Source organism: Chionomys nivalis, chromosome 4 (genome assembly GCF_950005125.1).
Source record: "Chionomys nivalis chromosome 4, mChiNiv1.1, whole genome shotgun sequence".
Classification (NCBI taxonomy): Eukaryota; Metazoa; Chordata; class Mammalia; order Rodentia; family Cricetidae; genus Chionomys; species Chionomys nivalis.
The window spans coordinates 97,668,435-97,688,339 of NC_080089.1; the positions used below are offsets into that span (position 1 = coordinate 97,668,435).

Genomic DNA, 19,905 nt, shown 5'->3' on the forward strand with positions numbered 1-19,905 from the left:
GCTGGTCTCGAACTCACAAAGATCCGCCTGTCTCTGCCTCCCGAGTGCTGGGATTAAAGGCGTGTGCCACTACCGCCCGGCTTTTTTTTTTTTTTTTTTTTTTTTTAAATTTACTGTGAACACAAGGTAGTATTCAATGACCTTGCTATTCCTAATGTTTGGACAGTGATCCCATATATAATCCACAGTCAAAGAAGGAGCAGCACAGAAAGAAATGAGGCCAATGAACATAAAAAACACAACAGTAAACAGTGATGGCTTAAAAGTCTGTGACCGCAGGAGTGTTACCTAATCTTTTAGAATTATAGTAATAAACAGAAATCACATTTCCCATTTTTTGCAAGATTGTGGGGACTTAAAGAAATAATAGAATGCAACATATATAAACGGTTCCAAACAGTGCTGAGCACATATTTGTCCTCGTGAAAGGCAATGAGTGACAAAGCTAAACAGTGGGGTTCTCAAAAGATTATAAATGAAGCATAATTTGGCACAGTCCTTTAGATTTAATAATAAACAATCATGTCCACTTGTAAAGCAATCCAAAGTTTATAAACTTCTCTTGATTTAGCAAAGTGACAATCTAGTCTGAACAAACATTTCTTTGCTTTTAATGCTAAATCTGCAAATATGAATCAGCAGCACTAGAAAGCTTTCTTGAAATTCTGAAATAGGGCAGATCTTCAGAGGCTCTACCTAGACCCGTGTATCAGTGCCACGTCCATTCTGTTATTTTGCGCAGAAAATTCAATCATCAAAATTTTGTTTCTTGAAAGTGTTTTCAACAGTATGATATCCAGTGACGTGAGGCTTAATTTCAGGGCAGTTATGGCATTAGAATTAAGACCACTGCTGCCAGTAAGTATGGACACATGCTGAGGTCTAGAGCACGACCTTCAGTGTTAACTGTGCATTTGTACCGACAGATGAGCACAACATTCAGAACAAACACTGACTGCTAAAATTAACTGAATGGGAAAACATTTGATGACCTACTATTATCTTTTATGTGTGTGTGTACTTCTTAATACAAAGCAAATTACTAATAAACAAGTATTTATTAATTAATTGATTAATAAAGAAAAATAATATAAAATATGCATTTATTCTGAACTTTCAGCTCTATCAATTTACCTGCAATTGCGTAATTGGGAGACACATACTTTAAACCTTAAAGTAGTATAATAAAACTGACTTTGCAAACATACGTAAAAAACTTGCAATTGTTTCCTGACTTGCTGGCAAGTTTGATATAGCCTCACTTTAAATAAAGCTGTTTTGATCCAATATAGGACTGGTAATAAAAAAGAGTACATTGGAAAAGTGTCTCAATTCTCTATTTCAGGTTTTCAGCACCATTACATTACTTAGTGATTCTTTTTTTTTTTTTAAGAGACATAAAATTTTGTTTTATTTATTTTTTACTTAGTGATTCTGAACAGTCGCTGATATTGTCACTATAACAGTTCCAATTTTTGACACATTTGACATTTTGACACATGAAAAACAAATCACAAGCCTCACCCCTAAATCTGAAGTTTTTCTGGGTCAGAATCACTACGAAATTATGGTTCCTTGCTGGAATTTGGATTGTTAGCACTTGTACAGTCCTTGACTTGTATTGTATTCCATTTTAGGCAACTTGTGTGATGACACAGACACTGGCCCTAAGATTATAAGCAATGAAGCACAGACTCTGTAGTCGCTTCAGCCAACAATCAGTCTCAGCTTGCTAAGGGAAGGCATTTGTTTAAAATTTAGAAGAAATTGTTATGCTTCATTATCTACATGTCCACAGTTACTGTAGACATATACTGTTGTCTTTATCTAAAAATACCTCTGGGAGCTGGCAAGATGGTTCAGTGGATAAAGGCACTTGCCTCACAAGCCTGGTAACCAGAGTTGAATCTCCAGGGCCTACATAAAGGTGGGAGCAAGAACTGACTTTAAAAAGTTGTTCTCTGATCTCTACATATGTGCTGTGGTCTGTGTGTTTACATACATCATTCACACACACTAATAAATAAAGTAAAAGATACTCTGCTTTTATAAATATTATCAGGATCCATATTCTTTTAGATAAACATTCATTATAACTATATTGTAATACAATCTACTTACTTAAACTTACAAATTGTGTTTCTACAGGAATTACAATTTTCTAGTATGCTTCGTAAATAATTGTTAAGTTGTATTTATTGTCTGCAAACAGGTTTCCCTCCCTACCGGGTGAAAATGTGAGTACTGTACTCCAGCCCCAGAAGCTCTATTTTTAAACCTGCTGGAATCCTCTACAAATAGCTTTCTGCAAATAGCTGAACAGAGAACACAGATTAATTCCTTGACCTAATACCAACTACAAGTAAGTAATAAAATTATTTGTGTGTTAGTTTACTGGGTGATTTTATTAGTAATTAAAATATTTAAAAGAAACACCCAAATTTCAAACCTGTGACTGCTGAAATGACTTCAGTCGCTTCTTAAACCGTGATGGGAGAACAAAGTCACAGCCCCTTGCTAGGAAAGCTAATTCTCCCCTTAAATCCGGGTCCCTTCGCAAAGATGTTTCCTTGATCATCATCTTTGAAAAGTGAATGTTTACTTTCCAAGCAGTCAGCTCACTTCCGAAGACAATGTCAATCTTGTCAGTAGATACTTTTTCTTCTTATCTTCCAAATAAATTAAATTTAATCATTGTGTTCTCTCAGCCTCCTGGGACCACAATCCATGCTTGTCCTGACATGCAGCTGGTTCCCAAATACAGCCTGTGACTCCCAGTGCCTTCTCATAATATTCCGGTTAGAAACACAGCCTGCAAAGGGCCTACTGCTTCTTGTTGGTAGCGTTATGTGAAACTGACCTGAACATGTTTAGAATGCAGAGCCTTCTGGGAGAGAAAGTGCCCACTCCTCCCAGCACCACAATTAGAAACATTACAACTGGACATAAAAATAGCAACTTCTCAGATAATGCCAACTTCTGAAACTCAGAACAGGGGCGCTGATATACAAACTTTACCCTCAAACCAGGGTGAAAAAGATTATGTGGAGCATTTTTGTCTTTCGCTGCTTGATACTGTTTTAAAAAACAAAACAAATTGAACTTCAAATTTAAAAGTATTATTTCAACAATAGTTTTTTTATTTATTATCTAAAGAGGAAGCAAATATTTCATACCCCTAAATCTTTCCAAGCAAAATATGACAGAAATGGTCATTCTCAAATGATAAATTACAGAAATATTTGTTTGTTTTTAAAAGCAGACTATTTTAGATATTAAACATAATTTTTGAAGTGATTATGGATATAGTTTGAACATTTATCATCAAAAGTGTTTTTAAGAAAGTGGAACAACTTAACGTACTAACAAAGAAATATCAGATATATATGAATGAATGAAATTTAACCAAACAGGCCACAGAAGATGATCAGAGAGCAGTAACAGTACACCCTTAGGAGACTTTTTCCTCAGAGTAGCTTTAAAGAAATAGAAACACCTCAGCATTTCACTATATATTAAATATTATCCTCATTTTAATATTTATAATTATCAAAACATTTTATTTTGCTCGTTTATATTTCACTATTTATTTTTAATTAATCTCACCAGTTTTTTACTTTCAGAAAATATAAAGCACTATAAAGAACAAAACTAAAAATGTGAGTTCATATATATATGATAAATAAATATAAAAAATTAAAATATTTAAGGTATACATTTATATATGCAAAGGTGGTTTATGCTTCTCTACTGATTATCATACTTAATCACATTCAGGTGAAAGAGTTAATATTTGTAAAATTTTATGAACTAATAATAATTCAGTGGTGTGTAAATTCTCCAGGGCAAGTTCAATTTTAAGTTTTTCATTCATTCAAATATTTTTATGACATATGTACCAGATGCTGACTTGGACATAAATACAGAGATAATGTGAAGGCACTTCTTAGGCCTCTTACTTTATTTCCTAGGACAATGGTGAATTAGTATAAATGACAAGAAATATTTACACATTTCATTTACTTCTTGTATGTTTCTGAAGTTTCTGAAGGTTAGAGCAATGTTTAAAGTCCAATTGCTGGTGGAGTGTGGTGCCAAGTGCCTTTAAACTCAGCACTTGGTGAGGCATATGCATGCTTCTGTGAGTTCTGGGTTAGCCAGGGCTACATGATGAGGCCCTATCTAATACCCCCACTGAAAATGAAGGCAAATGTTCTTAAAACTCCCAAGGAAAAGTTACTCTTTGTTCTTAAGGAAACATTTCTGTATGTTCTCTGATGATGAAATAAGCTCCAAGTTTTCATTTATAAAACTGTTTTATAACAAAAAAATCAGAGAGCACAGGTCACAGTCCCTTAAGAGTACAGAAAAAACCTGGTCAATAAGTTACTGACAGAGACAGACTAGCATGAAGTTATTTGCTTTTTACTTATTTGTGTTTGCATGGAATTTGGCTGCTTGGTCTTAGTAAGGATTTGAGAATCTGTCTTACAAGGAGTGCACCTGGACAGCACCTAAGAACACTGTTGTTAGAGAGGCCTCTTCTTTACTGGGAACGATTAAGTATAAGCAGTCTTCACTCCAGATCTTCTCTCATCATGAGGATCCTGTCTGAAGATACAGGCAGTCCTAGCTGTCCTATGTGCTTACTGTGAGTCTCCAGGACAACAATCGTAAGTGATCTTGACTACAGGATACAAGAGACTAGTGCTGTCTGTTGTGAGCATGACTGGGATTTTTCAGCTGTTATTTTGAGATCTGGCTGCCAAGGCTGGAGTTCCTTTCCTGTGAACCATCCCCCCCGAATAAGCATTCTTGGGTAAGGGAGATAATTCTGTGACGGTTTCTTTCACTTTACATCTTTCTAAGGCCTTCCAGGTAGTAGCATGTAACAGAACTTTGTTGCTTTTTATGGTTAAACAACAGCCAATTGTTTCGACATTTAGGTCATTCTACTTTTGGGCTACTATAAATAATGTGGTAGTGAACATTCATGTAGCAAGACAGATGATCTCAAGTTCAGAAAGATTATTTCTCTGGTCCCAAAATGCTTGTTCTAGATGCAGTGGTTTTTAAATTGTGGGTCACGACCCCTTTGGGGATTGTATGACCCTTTCACAGGGGTCCCCTAAGACCATCAGAAACACAGAGATTTACATTACAATCCGTAACAGTAGTAAAATTACAGTTATGAGGTATCAATGAACATAACTTTATGGTTGGAGCCACCACAACATGAGCAACTGTATTAAAGGGATGTGGCATTAGGAAGGTTGAGAACCACTAGAGGAAGATACACGGAAGGACAAGCTCCTGAGTGGGAACTTTGTGGGTTCCCTGGAAGACGCATATAAGAGAGAGGATGGCTTTATTGCCAAGATCCTAAAAATATAGCATTTCTTCTGAAATAGCTTCCACTATCTAAACTAAGAAAAAACGCTCCCTTCCTATGTCATCAAAGGGTCTATGGAACCCAGGAGAGCAGTTCTAAGTTTGGAGGAAGGAAATGTGCATCAAAGGAAGGTATGACTTGTAAGGAAAAATAGAATAAAATTGTATGTGAAGCCCAGCACATTCCCTCTTACAGTCTGAAACGCGGAATTGTTTTAAAAACAATTTCTAAATCTTAGGATTCTCTGACCTTCTCCCTTTGAAAAGGAAGACAGTGATACATAACCTTAATTGTTTCTGGAACGAGTCAGCTCTGGGCAATGTTTTAAGAATGGGTTGCTTAAAAAAATTTGAAGATTGACTGAAAAACTAAATCACTTATTTTGATTTATGTAATAATGCCAAGCAGTATTGTATATAAATGTGCTATGCTAGGAGCTGCAGTTGTGGTTTAGAGGTAAAATATTTACTTAGAAGGCACAAGGCCCGGGTCTGGAAAAAGAAAACACACACATACACACACCAAAAGAATCCCCCCCCACACACACCAAAATGGTGTTTGTTGCTTATCAACAATGTGTTATGCCAAAATATGTCAAGTCCTTATTCTGTTCACATGAAAATTACAATCACTCACTAGCCACAGCTGACTGTAGTTATGGAGGCCAAGATAACACCAGCCAAGGCCTTCTAGTCAGGAAGGCCATTTGGGATAATCCTTTCTAAAAGGATTCTAAGAAAAAAATTAAAATACTACAAGAATATAATATATATATATATATATACACACCACACACACTTTTTAAGAGAAAGTCTCTAAAAAAAAGTTGAACACTGTCAATAAATACCTCAAATATCTACTGAGCTGTGCAGGTTAGATTTTGCCAACTTCACACAAACTAGAGTCACTTGGTATGAGGGACCCTCAGCTGAGAACTGCTTTCATCAAGCTTGTAGGGCATTTTCTTGATTAACGGTCCTCTGTGGGTAGTGCCATCCTTGGACAGTGTTCCTGGGTTGTATACTGAAAGTGGGTTGAGCAAGCCCTGGAAAGTATGTCAGTAGGCAGCATTCCCCTGTGGCCTCTGCTTCAGTTCCCGCTCCAGGTTCCTGCTTGAGCTCCTTCCCTGGATTCCCTGGATGATGTATTCTAACATGCGAGATGTAAAAATATCTTTCCTTCCCAGTTGGTTTCACACACAAGTTTACTATAGCAGCAGAAACCAAACAAGCACACGAGTGCCCCCTAAGAGTCTGCTACTGATCTAGGTGGGCATACAGTGGGTGACGGAACAACACTAATGTGATAGCTAGAAATCATCTTTACCACATTACTGAAATCTGTGCTTGGCAACATGTTGACAATAGTTTCAAATTTTAAAACTCATTATTAAAAAATGTTAAGATTTTAGCTTGTACTTTCCCTCTCCATTTTTCCTTTTGGTGCTAGGAATGGGCACACTAGACAACCACTGAGAAACCTTCCTAGCCCAATTCACTTTTCTAATCTAGGCATGTTAAGTTGTCAGACTTACAGTTTTGACACTTTTACTAAAATTAAATTAAAACAAATGTTTATAAAAAGAGGGTAGGCTTTATTTCTTAACTTTTGAGTTATGATTAATATGCTATTACCCCATTTAAACTAAAGGGGCCCAAAATGACTATAATGTCATGTGCTGGTAGGAATCAGATAGTATTAAAATATGATTTACTGACATTGGGAAGATAGTTCTACCAGTGAAGTACCTTAGTGAAAGCATGAGGACCTGAGCTCAGATCTCCGGCACTCACATAAAAGCTGGACATTGGACAAGGTGCTGTGTCTGCTATACTAGCACTAGGTGTGGGGAGAGGTAGGGATGGAGACAGGTGGATCCTAAAACTCATTAGCCAGCTAGTCTAGTTAATCAGAGAGTTTCTGGTTCAGTGAAATCTCATCTCAAAAATAAGGAGGAAAGAGATTAAAAAGAAAATACCAGATGCTGGCCTCTGACCTCCACACACACATGTACACCCCTACCTCCCTCCCCCCACACACATAGAGAAAGAGAAAGAGAGAGAGAATTACCTAAGTGATATAGTTTTCTAGTGTTCATTTTTATAAAAGTATTCCAATATTCCTCATATTAAAATATGGCCTCAGCACAGTAATCCATTCATTCATAATTATGGAATTTTGGGGGACCTTAGCTGGATCACTCTTTCCCTACTCTACAGGCTGTTCTTAGTTGTATTTGACTTATTTGAATCTGCATGTATCAGTTATTCTTGATCTTACAGTAACTTCCTGTCATATACAGGCTTTATAGAAAAGCATATCCTCAAGTGTCATGTGTTAGTCAATGACTACGTGAGAAAGTTTCCCTAAAACACAAGAAAAGGTAAAGTTGATGGATGGAACAACAACAAAACAAAGAAAAAAAAGCTAGTTTTCAGAGATAAGTCATGATAAAGATGACTAGGGAAAACAGCTATCTGTTATTATTCTGGTCAAAACTTCCTTTTTAAAAGTGGTTCTCCTGTCTCAGCCTCTAAGGTTGCTGGGATGCGGTAGAACATCACCGCACCAGTGTTACTCGCTTTGCAACTGTCCAATGCTACGCTGGCTGGATATCATAATCCATAGGTAGTTTTTGTTATTGATCTTTAATAATGTTTCCAGAACTTCCAGTGAATTCAACAAAACAAAAAGGACACTGAGCCTTATCAAACTCTGCTTTGTTGAGTTAGTATGAAATTCTACCTAGATAGGAGTCAGAAAACTATTTCTGCAAATGCCCATGTAGTAAAAAAAAAAATTTAGGCTTTAGGATCTCTATCACAACTACTCAAATTAGCAGGTGGAACACAAAAGCAGCCATAGATCATTTAATGAGCAGGTGTGGGTACGGTCCTGGCAGCAGCAGGGTAGATTTGGCCCAAGGGCTTTAGATTTTTGACCTTGGTCTAGGTCAATATTCAGTTTCTGAATACCCTCTTAGTATTTTCTTTTTGGCTTCCTCTCACCACAACAGCTTGGATTTTATTTTTATCTAGTCAACACATACTCTTGGGAAAGTATTTTGAATCCATATTAAAATATTAATGATATGCAATACTGTCAAGTCTCTTTTCATGTATCATCATTAGTGTCATTTAAAAATACTGCCTACATGCCCATTAATTAAAATGTTTCCAGTAACTGGTAGTTTTTCAGCTGTCTAAAACAACAAAAAGAACAACAAAAAGAACATAATTTAAAAATAGTTCTTAAAAGAAATCAAAGGCCAGTTGTGGCAGCACATATCTATAATCTTAATACTTACGAGACTAAGCCATGAGCATGGCAAGTTCCAAACCAGACAGAGATACAAAGCAAGACTGTCTTGAAACAAAACAAGGGAGCAGAACATAGCTTATCAGAAGAGTCTGCCTAGCTTGTGCAAGAAAATAAATAAACAGACCAACAAAACAAAACAAAGCAGAAAAAAGCTTACACAGTAGATAAACAATCTCAGAATAGTAGAAACTTCTGGAAAAAGGAGAAAATAGTGAGGAGGGGTATCCTATGGGTTTTGGTTGCAGGAGGGGCCACCAGTTAGTTCCTGGCTGCTTAGCCCTGAAATAATCACATAGAAACTGTATTAATTAAATCACTGCTTGGCCCATTAGCTCTAACTTCTTATTGGCTAACTCTTACATCTTAGTTTATCCCATTTCTAGTAATCTGTATGTCACCATGAGGTTATGGCTTACCAGCAAAGTTTCAGCACATTTATCTCTGGCCATGGATCCATGACGTCCCTCTAACTCCACCTTCCTCCTCCCAAGCTATAGGCCAAGCCAATTCTTTATTCATTAACCAATAAAAGCAACACATAGACAGAAGGACCTCCCACACCAGGTTTCACTGTCTCTAAGACAATTTCTGAAAGATCAAGATGCTAATGAAAGCACTAAAGCAGCCAAGCCTCACAACAGACCTATAGCTGCCACTATCTGGGAAGCAGTGAAAGGGGACTGCAAGTTCAAGGCCTGTGTGGGCAACAGCAGGCATTTAAGACAGATCATGTCTTAAAGTGAACAAATAATAACAAAAATGAATAACCAAAGCAAACCAAACTGTTCAGTTGGAACCTCCAGACTGCCCCATTCCTGCCTCTCTCCAAATACTGCTCATGCAGAGTCTCCAAAGAAAAGGTGCCAAAAAAGCCATTCTTGGTGCCTACTATGACTTCCTCTCCTGAAGTTGTCTATGCCTAAGTCCCTGCCTAAAGCACTCAGTTTTTGACCATACCTGGGCACAAACCCAGCTTGTGGCAATCATCATCCCTCGCCTATAACCTATAAAGTTTCCTTGCTTTCATTTGTGGGCACAGCTTCTCCAGCCTTGAGCTCTCAGACTGGAGAACTTGCCTGCAAGTTGTTTTGCTCAAATAAACCTTTTGTTATATTTTTCCAGTTTGGCTTGATTTGGCTTACTGTGGTGGTTGAGAAACTTATTCTTGGGGAAAAGTGGGCAGAAAAACCTATTACAAACCAAAACCACTAATGTAAAAATCTGAAACACATACTGTAAAAACTGATAATGGACAAACCTAAGTCACTTTTCTATTTGCTGAAAACAAGAGCTGGCAAACTGTGGTCCATGGGCTAACTCTGGTTTAGTGCCTGCTTTTTTAAGCGTCTAAGACTTGTCTAACATTTTCTGTGTGTGATATGTATGTATGTGTATGTATGTATGTATATATATATGTATATATATGTATATATGTATATATATATATGCTGTTTGCTTGGGTGTACACATGGATGCAGGGGCATGTTTCCATGTGAGCATATGTAGAGGCCACAGGAGGATGACAAGTGTCTTACTCTATTACTCTCCCTCTTTATTCTCATGAGACAGGGTCCCTCAGAGACCTTAAGTCCACCATTTTGACGAGGCTAGCAGGTTAATGCTAGTCTCTGCTCCACAACACTGTGATTATAGACATATACTGTCATGCCAGACTTTTTAGGCAGCTGCTAGAGATTTGAACTGAGGTCCTCATGCTTGCACAGAAAACACTCTTACCAACTGAACCATCTCCCTAGGCCCTATTTTAACATTTTTAAAGGTTTAAACATACATACACACACACACACACACACAAAGAAAAAGATAACACTAATTTTATGACAAAGCCTAAATCATTTACTATCTGACATTTCATAGAAAAAAGAAGTCAATTTTTGTCTTAAAACAATTCATGGGAAGAAAAGATTAAATAAGAAAGGACAAATCACTAAAGCAAGGGGATATGGCCTCTTGCACAGAGCAATCTTCCTATATAAAACATCTCATATTATTTGTTTCTTTAAATTAACTTTCTTTCTTTCTTTTCTTTTCTTTTCTTTTTTTTTTTTTGGTTTCTCCAGACAAGTTTTCTCTGTGGTTTTGGAGCCTGTCCTAGAACTAGCTCTTGTAGACCAGGCTGGTCTCGAACTCACAGAGATCCGCCTGCCTCTGCCTCTGCCTCCCGAGTGCTGGGATTAAAGGCGTGAGCCACCACCGCCCGGCCTTTAAATTAACTTTCATTAATATTTTTCAACTTTTAACAAGTAGAAATATCATCAAATTTTATTCTATTTTTGATATAGGAACTTATTTAAAAGAATGTTGGGAGATTATATTTTAAATCACATTCTGATTTCAGTTCACATTTGTAAACAAAACCCTAGGAAACTCATTCAATGCCTGGTGTGGAACTGTTAGCTGCTGAGTGAGATTGAGAATGTCATCAGGGAGCTACTGACAAGATTGAGAGTATTATCAGGGACCCATTCCCTAACTGTTATAATGGTTGTGAGAAATTATAATAGGTCATCAGAAAAGGTGGGCATTTTCCACTCCGTAGGTAGATTATTGAGAAAATATATCCAAATGTCTTAGCAGGCTTAGCTTACAATAACTGTAGCTCTTAGTATATCATTAGCATTCTGAGATTACTACATACATATTTTATCCTTTATAACATGTTAAGCATATCAGTACTGTCTTGAATATGAAGACGTATTTTTTAATTTTTATAATTAATTTATCCAGTTTTCCCTCCAGTGATGACCAAATTTAACTAAAGAGATTATTATAGGGGCTTAGAGGCTGTGCTTGCTAAAGTCACTGACTCTTCATTTGGGAGTGAATGGCACAAAGAAAGATAAAAAAAAAAAAACCAATTTGGTGTTATTTTGCACCTATTTCTTTTGCTACCCTAATATTTGGGTCAATTTTTTAAAATTTATTATATTTAAAAAAAATACTAATCCATGTTTCACTCCCTCCCCTCCTCCCATCCCTTCCACACCCCTCCCACCCCACCCCCATCCAATCCTCAGAGAGGGTAAGGCACATTGCCTTGTCCAAGGCCCTCCCAAGTAAGGTATACATCCAAAGAGAATAGGACCCCAAAAAGCCAGTACATGCAGTAGGGTTAAATAAATCCTGGTGCCACTGCCAGTGGCCCCTCAGTCTGCCCCAGCCATGCAACTGTCAACCACATTCAGAGGGACTAGTTTGGTCCTATGCTTGTTCCTTCCCAGTCCGTTGGGTCAAATCCTTGCTCATCTCTGCACATAGATGTGAAAGCCATTTAAAGAATGTCTGTCTGAATCTGCTAATACTCTCCTATCCTCAATACACCCAATAAGAATAACTAAGACTGGATGTAGTATCTGGACATCTCCAGTCTTTGCTCTAAATACAAAAGAACTAATTCTACCTTGCTTTTCTTCCCTGCAATCACCCTGTATGCCAGGAGGAAATGATCTGATAGATAAATATCCTATGAGAAGAACTAGAACTACCCCCACAAACAACAGCAACTTTCTCTGTGACTAAAAAGCAAAGGTTACCACCTAGAGATAATGATCAATCTGACCAGGGATTTCCCAAGACTGCTTTATTTGCTCAGCTATACAAAGCCTTTAACCTTTGCCTCTGTTCCCTTTTCTAGAAATGTAAAAGCTCTGTCAACTCGCTGAAGACAGGTCTTAGGTCACTGCCCTCTTTTTCCTGCTATGGCCACAGGACTTTTATAAAACTTCTTGTCTACCTTCACCACTGTTATTTCTTGGACTGTATTCTGTAAACAGGAGACAGACCAGGTCCCTTGGGACTTTGAGTTGGACTTTTTCTCTAAAATTAACATTACCAACATTTGTGAATCAATAAATGAGATCCAGAGTTTCCATACTCAGTGAACACCTGAGAAAAACCATCATCTAATAACTGAGTATGTACTATTAAACTTTAAAATTTAATGTTTCTGGCAACTAAAAATGTGCACAGAATAATGGCCATAAATGTGTACCAGGTAGAAATTATTCACCTGATCACAATTCACCATTTTTGTTCTGTCAAATAATCTCCCCCATGCCCCACTGCTGTTGGGAATTCCATGATAGGCAAGTGTTCTCTATTCCTGAGCTGTATCCGTAACCCTTGCCTTCTTGAGACAGGGTCTTTTAGGTAGTTCAGGTTAGTCTTCAACTTACTATGTTTCACATTGGCCTTGAACTCAAGGTTCTCCTGCTTCTACCTCCTTAGTTCTGAGACTATGGAATTGAACTACAATGCCCAGAACAAATGAAGTTTTAAAAATTATATATTGGGATGGATAGATGGCTCAGTAATTAAGAATGCATACACTGTCCCAAAGGACTCGTTTGGTGCCCAGCATTGACACTGGGCAGCTTACAACTGCCTGTAACTCTACTCCAAGGGAGCCAACAGTCTCTTCTGGCTTCTGCAGGCACTGTACTCACGTGTACATACATTTACATTTAAAATTAAAATCTTGCTGGGTGTGGTCTGTAATCCCAACACTCAGGAGGCTTAGGCTTGTAGAATCTATGAGTTCAAGGCCAGCACGGTTTACATAGTGAGTTCCACATCAGCCAAGGCTAAATAATGAGACCTTGTCTCAGAAACAAAAGAAAAATTAATACTTTAAAAATATATATTATTATTGTGTACATGTGTGCATGATGTGTCCATGTGGGCACGTGTGTGCAGGTGTCAGAGGACAACTTGAAGAGTTAGTTCTCTTCTTCCCCTGGGTCTCAAGGATTGAACTAAGCCTTGAATGGAAAGTACCTTGACTCCCTGACCCATCTTGCCCTCAAATAAAAATTTTAATGAGGCCAATCTTAAACTATTTATTTATTTACTTATTTATTCATTTCAGGACAGGGTCTCACTATGTATCTCTGGAACTCATTATGTAGATCAGGCTGGTCCTGAACTCACAGATTTCACCAGACTCTGCCTCCCAAGTACTGGGATTAAAGGGATGAGCCACTATGCCTTTATTTTTTGATTTAGCCATATAAGTGCTACCTCTAAAATTTAACTTTTAAAAATTGCCTTATGTTTAGGAATATACAAATGGCATAAATAACTTGAGAAACTACTTACTAGATGTTTATCACCCAGAGCAGAAAGATGACATTATGGAAACTACTGAGGCCTTCTGCCCATTTTCCCTGGCTGGACATTTCCCCCTTCTCCAAAGCTATTTTTCTGAACATTGTATTTGTTGTATCCCTGCACTTCCTATTTTTAGTATGATTCTGTGCATTTCAAAATAACTCATGCATTTTATAACTTATTTTTATTGATTTAGCTTTATATCTGTGAACGAATACACACTGATATTTATAAACTGTATGGTAGATATCAGTTTAGCAAACAATTGATGTGCTTTTTACTGTCATGAACTTTTGGTCAGTAGCAGTAGTTTATGAGTCAAATTGAAGTCTGTCATATTTGGGACACCATATAAGAACACCATTCTTTTTTTCTTCTTAATGAACTCAGAGGCTACATATTCTGCATATTCTAGGTTGTGCAATAGGACAGGACATCAAGAACATGGAGGCTTCATCAAACAGAATCCTTAAATGGGTGACAAAGTGTCCCTTACTAACCCCTGGACATTCTGAGAAAGAGTAATCCTGCTTCACTGACAAATGCATCTACATAAATGGTTAGGTTACTGTTTTCCTCCTAGTATTCACAATCAGTATAGTAAGTAGGGGAAGAGTGAAAAACCTTTGGACAACACCTCTTTGATTCTAGATTCTTAATTTTTCTTACTTGCACAGCAAAACAAGTCTCTCACACACATGCTTTTTTCAAAGGCCTGCTGCATGGACAGTATTTTGTTTGCATGTTTAAATACTGTTCAGAAACATTAGTTTTGTCTCATCAGCTAGATATTCAGCTCTTTAAGAATCAGACTCTAGCGGGACAGTGAAGGCACACATCTTTATCCTAGCACTTGGGAGGCAGAGGCAGGCGAATCTCTGTAAATTTGAGGCCAGCCTGGTTTAGAGAGAGTTCCAGGACAGTCAGGGCTACACAGAGAAACCCTGTCTAGAAAAACAAAACAAAACAAACCAAAGAAAAACAAAATCATGGTCTCTTGCCTTTTGTACCCTATTTTGCTCCTTACAGAAAAATGCACATATGTGAAGAACTGGTTTCTTGGTTACCTGGGAAAGATGAGGATTAATATTAAATTATCTACTCTGTATAAGTGTCATATTTCACTGCTCATGTTTTACATGAGCGTATTAATTCTTTATATATATGGATAGTTACTAAGGCTAAGTGACTTTCTTTTAGTCACAGAACCTAGAAGGAAGGTGAAGTGCATGGACAGGACAGATGAAAACAATCTGCCTAATTCAAATCCTTTGCTTCTTTTTGACTGAACTGAGACCATCCTAGCACAAAACTTGAAATGGCTAACAAAATTAGTTTCTGTTTATACATTTTACAAACAAAATGTGCATTTGGAGAATTCTAAGGACTCATGACTTTTGGATCTTACCTTGATCACCTCTGGCGTCTGCTGAATCAAAACAACGGAAGCATTATCTTTGGTTTTCTCACCAACAGAGCTCCTACAGACTGATGGACTGGCCTGGGAGGAAGTTGTCAAGGTTTCCTGTAGAATCTGCATCATTTCCTTTTCTTGTGATAGGCTCCCTCTGCCAGACTTGCAATCAACTAGTTCTTGAGCAAAGTCTTCGATGCTTTCCAGAATTCGAAGTAAGAGGGCTCGGTCTTCTTCCTCAATTTTGTGTCCATTGTTTTCAATAATCCTTGTTAGACAGGAAGGTGAGACTTTTTCTGCAGGTGAAGAGTCTATAGGTTTAGACTCAAGATCTTCATGGATCTGACCAGTCAAATGACTATGACTATTTAATGAACTGACGCTTTCACCCTTGGCAAGTGGTTCTCCAAGAGAGGTTTCCATCTTCTGTGAAAATGATTCCAAATCCATTAACAGTTTGTCTATCTCTTCTTGACTATTAGGGTTCATAAAGTGTCTCTTGTCTTTTAGTTCTATGGTAGGAACTTCTAATTTAGATTCTTCCTTAGGTGGATGAACCATCGTTGGCTTTTCAAATACCTTACCAATTTCATTTTGCACTGAAGTAGGACGTTTCTTAAGATGAGTATCATGGTCTAAAAATTCTTTATGTTCATTTACCTTTAGCGGATTCTGACCTTGTCTATTCTCTGTTTTCTGTTCTTTATCTAATAATGACTTCTTTCCATCTGATTCTTCTTCAATATAAAGAGTTTCCATTAAGTTACTAGAAGAGACATTCTCTAAAGGATTCATGGTTAATGATGGTGATTGAACTTGCACAGGTTTTAGAGTTCCAGAAGTGTTTACCTCCAAGCTACACAAGGAATTTGTGTTGTCTGGAGTGGCTTTTTCAATGTCTGTTTGTTTAAAACTATGCTTGTTATCTTGCAATTCAACAGTATGAAACTGTCTGGAGTCAACGGCTGAGAGGTGGACAACATCCTCATATTTAGGGGGCTGTTCAGTCCCATATATTGGGGAGAATGGAGTCAATTGTAAGTTAGGTATACTGCTGACAAGTTCCGTTAAATCTACAGCTTCATTATTCCCAGACTGCATAAATTCGAATGGTAACTTTCTTAGGTAGCATGCTAGCCTTGTCATTACATTCATATAGACAGTTTCAGAGTTAGAAATTGCATCATTGCCACTTCCTTCATTGATATTATTTCCCGACTTTTTCTTTATGCATTGTTTTATGATGTCTGTACATTTTTTCAAATCTTCAGAGCATTTCAGTAAGATGTCCAAGCACATTTTTATGTCTGTCCCAGAAGAAAAATGATCTATTTTATGTTTTTCCAAAATCTGAGTAACTAAGTCTTCTTCAGAAAAGTTCTGAAGAAGCATGGAAGTCAGGTTTGTATCAAACGAATTTCTTTGAGATAAAGATTTTTCCTCAACTGAGGAACTCCGGAGTAAGCCAAAGGATGGAGAGGTACCATCATTATTATAATGGCCACAGAGTAAGTCAAAATCAACTGACCTCCTATTAAATGAGTCAGATTTAACTTTCCTTCCTTTTTTATAAGCTGCATGGTTTGAGTTTCTGAGTCTTTCAAGGGAAAATTCTTTTATTTTCCCACTGGCAAAGCTGATTGCTTCTCCAGCGATGTCCTTTAAGTTACAGGTATTCTGAAACGTAGATGCTCTCTTGGCCCTGGGTATGCCTGTGAGGGCCTGATGGTGATAGTCTTCAGCTGAGGAAAGCCCATTGTCATGGGGCAAAAACACAGAGTTCAGATCCACATCTTTGAACTGAGACACAGGGATATGCAAGAGGTCTGCACAAACACTATGATGCACCACAATGCAGTCTACGCCATGTGTGAAGGTGTGGCAGGTTCCAGTGCAATAATGTATGGCTTGCTCAAAACGCCGGTCTATCAGCACACTGCTGTAATGGTTCACAGTGCTAACTACAAGTCTGTAAGTTGCTGCCATAATATCAAATTCACTTAGTGGTAGGATACACTCTGTTTTAAGAAATTATTCTTGAAATAATACTTTGCTGAAAAAAATTTAATGATAATGTTCAGTGGCGTCTTGCAAAATATACCAACTTTTCCATGAAGGGAAATCTTTAAATTTGAGGTTTGGTAACTATCAGTATACAGTAGCTGCTGCACATGTATGCTTATATTAGCAAGTCTAATAATTTAAATATTATACATTTTAGTTTTATTTAGTAACTTGATACTATAGTATTATTTTATGAAGGAGTATCTTCTTTTAATTCTTCAGTGGTTCTATATTATGAAAATTTATTGCCATAAACTGTCACATAAATCTTAGTTGGTGGTACAGGAGTATTGTGATAACTGAGTATCCCAAAGTCTTAAGTGATCCATTTTTCTGTGAATGACAGAGAAACCTAGAATAAAAGAAGAAAATAATTAAACACATGCAATAAATCAGTGATCTCTACACTCCATCACAGAACTTGCTACTGATATTAATATAGGACTTTGCTTTCTCACATTTTATACTCAGTACTAGAAGTAGTACCTCAAGTCTGCCTTCTTGCATATGCCTAGCTGATAATTCCTATATTACTCTTCTTGCTTTTTTATATGGCAGTAACAAGCTCATATATAGACAGTTGTCTCAACCTCATGGCTCAAGAATGAAAACTATTGTTCTCTTCATAGATCAAGACTAGTCTTTTGATCCACTTTCAAGCCCCTTGACATGTTCAAGCCCCTTGAAATGTTTCTAAGCCACCTATCCCCATATTTTCTACTGCTCTCCTGCACCAACTCTCTGCTTGTATCAACCTAGTTTCTTCTCAAAGACTGTCAACACTTGGGACCTACTCCTAATTTTATAAGTTCCTCTACAGTTGGTAATTATTCTCCTATAATCTTCTCTGTTCTAACATACAGAAAAGCAATCTTTATTATTGCTCTTGGTTCGGTATTCTCAGACCCGGCTTCATGTTCATTTCCTTTTCTCTTTTTTTACCATGTGCATAAGATTTCCTTAATTATTCTTACTTAAAAAACAGCTTGGAAAAAATCTATAGAAGTAGCTTTCCAAAAATGTTCTGCCAATGCCATTTAATCACAAAATATAAAACGCCTATTATGTCCTTGGCTGTTTCTAATCTAAGTGCTGGGGGTTACAGTAGTGAATGACATAATGGCCTTGCCCTTACTGAGGTGAAAAATCTAGTTGGAAAAAGAGTAACATGTAAATAAACATATAATTCATTAGATATGTATTATGGGGAAAATCAAGCAGGATAAGGATTCAGAAGAAATATAAAGGTGTTTAAAAAAAGAAACCAGAGGCAACCTTATTGACATCTGAACAAAGACCTATAAAAGGAGAGGGAGCAGGCCAAAAAGGTATTACCAGGTAAATCATGTGGCAGTTAAATCTTAAGTGCAAAGGTCCTGAGGTGGGATCATATTTGATTTACTACAAGAATAAGGAGATTAATGTGGCTGAAGAAGAGAAAGTAAGAATAGTATGAGGTAAGGTCTGAAAGGACAGGTGGAGCCTAATCATGCATGATCTATAGCTCTCTCTAATGGAATTGTTTAACTCTGAGAGCACAGGGCACAACTGATAAATAGTGAATGGAGAAATGACGCAATGAGAGTTACATTTTAAACTGATGATTTTAGATGTTGTTTTCAGGCACACAGAAGACAAGGAAAGAAACAAAAATAAACAGGATCACAAGTGGCCAGGCAGGAATGCTGGGAATCTAGGACCAAGATAGTAACAGTGCAACAGATGTTTAGATGTATCTATTTCAAAGGTATAGCCAACACAATTTGCTGAACCACAAAATGTGTAATATGGATGAATCAAGAACAGTGCATTAAGGCAATGATAGGAAAGATAAATATAGCAGTGAAGGAGAATATAAATTTCACTGGATCATTGTTGATTGTTTTAAGACAGGGTGTCACTATGTAGCCATGGCTAACATGGAACATGATATGTAGACCAGGCTGGTACTGAACTCACAGAAATATACCTGCTCTGCCTTCTTAGTGTTGACATTAAAGGCATGTTCCATTATGTCTAGTACTATCAGAATTTCAATAATAAAAATCTTTACCCATTTAAAAACAAAAATGTGTTCATATTTTATTTCTTTAATCCTATACAATTATTGTACTTATTCATTTATTTCATTTATTTTGGGCAAGCTATCTATTATTACCCTTTACTTACTTAGGTATTAGAAACTTAGTGACTACAGAAATGATGTAAAAGAATAATTGTTCTGAGACAGGGTCTTACTATGTAGTATATGTTGGCCTCAAACTCCCCAGTCTTTGCCTCCTGGGTGCTGGGCTTACAGACATTTATTACCATGTCCTCAAAGAAATTTTTCCTGCTTTGAAATTTCATAGTGGTTACAGTATTAACTGCTGGTTCTTTGCATATAAGGTCACTGTTTTTGTACTAGTATTATAACATTATAATTAATATTAAAGTGGAGATACAACTCATATCCCTAATTTCTTATTCTTTATCTTCTAAATATTCTTTTAATTTTATTCTAGATAAACTGCTGAACTGTCAACTTCAAGATAAATTTTCCTATGATTTGAATACAAATATAGCAAATTTATGATTTGGAAGA

General features: G+C 37.0%; 1 protein-coding gene across 3 annotated transcripts in view; it reads right to left on the reverse strand.

Moving 5' to 3' along the window:
* Positions 1-19,905, reverse strand: part of Ppp2r3a (protein phosphatase 2 regulatory subunit B''alpha) — a 149,720-nt gene that overhangs the window by 85,510 nt on the left and 44,305 nt on the right. For 2 of the 3 annotated variants that reach the window (XM_057768953.1, XM_057768952.1), the window contains exon 2: positions 15,252-17,673. In XM_057768953.1, coding sequence (XP_057624936.1) covers positions 15,252-17,243 — 1,992 coding nt within the window. In that variant the 5' untranslated portion in view covers positions 17,244-17,673. Of the gene's footprint in view, positions 1-2,449; positions 2,845-15,251; positions 17,674-19,905 lie in introns of those variants that run through there. The other variant, XM_057768954.1, reaches the window with a different exon arrangement.